The sequence below is a fragment of the Cornus florida genome, unplaced genomic scaffold, assembly GCF_030987335.1.
Source record: "Cornus florida cultivar Cherokee Brave unplaced genomic scaffold, ASM3098733v1 CherokeeBrave_3.0.0_Hap2_Chr06, whole genome shotgun sequence".
In the NCBI taxonomy this organism is placed as follows: Eukaryota; Viridiplantae; Streptophyta; class Magnoliopsida; order Cornales; family Cornaceae; genus Cornus; species Cornus florida.
In genome coordinates this window covers 82,241,705-82,246,403 of record NW_026775576.1, presented here as the reverse complement: position 1 = coordinate 82,246,403, position 4,699 = coordinate 82,241,705, and the positions used below count along the sequence as shown (strand labels likewise).

Here is a 4,699-nt window from a genome sequence, read left to right as displayed (position 1 = left end):
TAAAAAATGGCTCAATCAAGTTTGATTTCATACCGATTAAATCAAAATTAGAAAATCTACCCCTCTTTTAGCCGTCCCCTCCCACTTCATCTTATCTCTTTGCTTCCTTCCATGGGATTGGGGAGATGATGTTTCTGTTTCCTGCCTCCCACAGGCTAAATAAAATCGGCATCTTTGTGGGTGGTTTTTACGTCGTTTTTGTTTTTGTTTTACTAGATCTACTTTGGTTTGGCTTGTTTCTGGCTGGACAGGGTGAATCTGTATTTCTTTCTTCGGCTAGATCTCAGATCTATGTCGGTTTTTTTTTTTTTTTTTTTTTTTTGTCCTCTATTAGATCTCATATTTATGTCAGTTTTTGTGTTCGCCGACTTATGCAGGATTTGGGTGATTTTTCCACTAGTTGGAGGCGCCTTGTGGATGGAGCTTCGGAACAGTTGTCTTGCTAATGGCCTGAATTTTGTGTCACTCCCTTTGATTCTCGTCTTATGTGGTGGTTTTTGTTGTTTTTCTTAGCAAATTTGAAGTCTGGTCTTCATTTTTTTTATTTTTGCTTCAGATTTTATTTGCCTTTTTAGGACTCGTCTTTATTACATCTATACTGTCTTCTATATGAATTTATTGCGCAGATGTAGTATTGCTGTTCTCTTATTGCCAAAAAAAAATTAAAAAATAAAATAATGGCTCAATCAAGTCTGAGAGACTGCCCCAATCACTTTCTTTCTTTCTTTGCCTAAAGACAAAAATGAAAAAGAAGGTTAGGATGGTCCATCAGACTTAAGCAGTGGTACACAATATTAGTCCCCTGCGTTAAGTATCATTTGGGGTTAGAAACCAGTCTTCTTCTTGCTTTTTGACAAAAATAAAAAGTACGTTGAGATGGCGCACTAGATTAAAGCCAGGCAGTGGACCACATATACACAATCTTAGTCCCCTGTATTAGCACCATTTTGGGGTTAAAAACTAGTTTTATTCACACTTCACACCAAAAAAACTTGATAAGAAAGAAAATTGTGAGGACAATTCTTTATTTCAGCAATATTACAAAATATATATATATATATATATATATATATATATATTTCTTTATTTCAGCAATGCTATCCATATTACACATGCATCTGCTTTTATGCAACTAACAGTCACATACAATTTTTTTTACCATTTATATAAACAACTAACTAGTAAGCAGTAACTACAAGATAAATAATAGTACAATCTTACAACTAAAACCACAAAGACAAAGTGTCGCCAAAGACCATCACCTCCACAAGTGAACTTCTTGGTTCATCAAACACTTCTTTTGGCAATCCTGACTTTCAAACCACGCTTCATATGAAGTAGGATTGATTCATTTGGGGAAATAGGATGACCCTCTGCCACTTTAATGTCATAATTGTATATAATGGTGGCTGAAATCATCTTCATTTGAATGAAAGACATATCCTTACCTACACAACTTCTTGGTCCTGCATTGAATGCCGGGAACTTGTAAGATGGTTCGTGCTTCACTCCTTGCTCTGAAATCCACCTCTCCGGCTTGAAATCTAAGCAATCTTTGCCCCATATCGTCTCCATCCTCCCCATTGAGTAGAAAGACAGTATTATCTTTGTGTTTTGATCAATGTGATGCCCGGTTGGGAGGATGTCCGGTACAAGTGGAGCTTTGTGCTCCAAAGATACAGGTGGGAACAGCCGTAGAGCTTCACACAGAGCTCCGTGGAGGTACACCAGTTTACGCGACTCTTCTGTGCTGAAAAGCCTCAATTTCTCATCTTCTTTGAGGTGCAACTTCGACATGATCTCTTCTCGGATTTTGACTTCTGCTAGAGGGTGTAATGAGAGGAGCCAGAAAAGCCAAGTGAGTGCTGCACTTAAGGTGCCTCTCCCTGCTACCATCAAACTCAGTAAGGTGTCTCTCAGAAACTTCTCCGAATCAATAGAACCACCACTCTGTACTTTGTATGCTTCCATGTAAGCTGCTAAAAAATCGAAGCCCTCTTCTTGGTGCTCCACCATTTCGCCTCTGATTTTACTAAATTCTTCACGCTTTAATGAAATATATTGGGACAAAAATTGGTCGAAATTCGCCCAAGCCATACTCAGCTGCTTCTCTTTGCCAATTTGAAGCCATTTTTGCAGCTTCCAACAGCTTTCTGGAAATACATGCCTGTATAATATGGCCTCCTCCATGTCACCAAATGCCTTTTCACATGGAATGTAAGGCAAGGCAATGGAGAGACTACCAGGGTCGTAGCCTAAAAGTAATATGCAGATACCATCAAAAGTGAACCTTTGAAACAACTCTTGCAAGTCCACTTCTGTCCCTAGTTCTGAGATATGATCAAGAACTGAGATTAGCCCTTTTTCCACCTTCTGCCAAGTAATTCTCTCTAAGAGGTCTTGGAACTTGGCGTGCTTGATCAATGACATGGTGGTTTTTCTATGATTTTCCCACAACTGAGAATCAGCATTGAAAATCCCATCTCCTAGAACATCGAAAATCTTCCTGAATTCAGGACCCTTTGGGTAGTTTGAGAAGTTCTTGCTCAAGATGTAGTGAATGTTGGCGGGATCAGCAGTGACCAACATGTCCATGTTACCAAACCAAGGGCCTTTAAACGTAAATGTGCCCCCACTTTGGTTTAGGATCTCTGTTGCGAAATCATGGAGGCGGCTAGCATTTCGAAGCAGCCCTGGCAGCATCCCGATGACCCACCAATTCGTCAGCGGCGAGCTTCTCTGCTGACTCCATCTCCAGTGGCAAAGAACTATGAAGCATAGTAGCAGCAGTAGTAAGAGTGTCTCAATGATAGCCATTGATGCCAAACTTAGTGAGGTGTGTTGATAAGGCTTCCATGGTCAATGCTAGATTTTATAGATGAAACTATGTATATCCGTAATGTGACAACCTAATGGCTTGTCCATATCTCCAATTAGTGGAGGGGTTGAGGATGAGTGGAAGCCAAATTACACGTGTCCTTGGGGTCTTAATTAATCATGCTTAGCCTTTTGGTGTATGAAGATGAGAGCAGGGATCTCCACCGCAACCACGTGATTATAATTAATGTCATTTGCCTAACTTTGGTGGCCATGAGTGCAACCATCAATAATTGGAGCTTATAGTCTTGTCAACGTTGGAATTCGTACTTTGTGATCAGAGCTAATAAATGTACACACGATGGGTTGATTTTAAGTTAGGAATTACCAATTGGGAGGTGCAAATATGATATGATATGATATAGATAATTTTTAAAAATATACGGATCCGATAAATTTTTAAAAAGATACGGATATGACAATAATAATAATAAATAAATTTTTTCTATAAAAAATATATTTTTGAATCAATTTTTTATAATATTATGAAAATAAATACAATCATTAATATAACACAATACTTTTACAACACACCAAACAAACATTCTTAATTGTCACTTAATAAATTTTAAATTTTTCTTAATAATTATATTATGTTATTATTGCTGAAAAAATTATATTTTCAGATTCAAATTTAGTTAAAAATATGTTAAGAAATATCTGAGAAGTATTGAATATGCGATCAAAGTATTTAAAAAGTATCGAATATATACGTGTTAAAAATTAAAAAATATATTCTAAAATTATAAATACATCGAAGAAGTATTGTTGGAATTGGCTGTGCATCAGAGCTAATAAATGTACACAGAATAGGTTGATTGTAAGTTAGGAATTACGGATGCAGAGGTGCATATGATATGATATATGATATGGGCAAGGTAATATAATTAATTTTTAAAATATATATGATATATATATTTGAATTAATTTTTTTTTTTTTTAATTAGGATTCACACATACTGTCTCCATTGAGGTTCGAACTCCTGACCTCTCTTTGAGAAGTAGGAGTCTTATACCGCTAGACCACAGGCCGGTTGATTATTTTTTATAATATTATATGAAACTAATTAAATGCAATCATTAATATAACATAATAGCTCGTTTCACAACACAATCCTAGTTATCCATCACTTGATAAAGTTAAAAAAAAAAAATTAACAATTATACTATGTTATTATTATTGAAAAAATTACATTTTAATATTCAAAACTAGTTTAAAATGTGTTAGGAAGTATAAGTATTGGATACGCGATCGAAATTTGGAAAATATCGGATACGTGTTAAAAATAAAAATAAAAATAAAAAAATTATCGAACACGTATTCAAGAAATATCGGTAATATCCGACACATATTCCGATATAGATATATTACTCTCGTAGAAATATTTGTACTTCTTAGATTATAAGTCATGTAATATCTGGGTAGACAAGTTTTAATGAAGGTGAGAGTTGACATTGAGTTGTCTCTCCTAACTTGTAAATCCCATTCCATCCAAGGAAAGAACTAAGAAGCATAGCAGCAGCAGTAGTAAGTGTGTCTCAATGATAGCCATTGATGCCAAACTTAGTGAGGTATGTTGATAAGGCTTCCATGGTCAATGCTAGATTTTATGGATGAAACTATGTATATCCATAATGTGACAACCTAATGGCTTGTCCGTATCTCCAATTAGTGGAGGGGTTGAGGATGAGTGGTGGTCGAATCACATGTGTCCATGGGGTCTTAATTAATCATGGTTAGCCTTTTGGTGTATGAAGATGAGAGCTGGGATCTCCCCAGCAACCACATGATTATAATTAATGTCATTTGCTTGAATTTGGT

At 36.0% G+C, this 4,699-nt stretch overlaps 1 protein-coding gene across 1 annotated transcript; it reads right to left on the bottom strand.

Moving 5' to 3' along the window:
* Window positions 1-996: 996 nt before the first annotated feature.
* Window positions 997-2,888, bottom strand: LOC132312354 (alkane hydroxylase MAH1-like). Its single transcript, XM_059810696.1, has one exon. The coding sequence runs from the start codon at window positions 2,815-2,817 to the stop codon at window positions 1,288-1,290; it is 1,530 nt and encodes a 509-aa protein (XP_059666679.1). The 5' UTR covers window positions 2,818-2,888; the 3' UTR covers window positions 997-1,287.
* Between the last annotated feature and the right edge of the window lie 1,811 nt (window positions 2,889-4,699).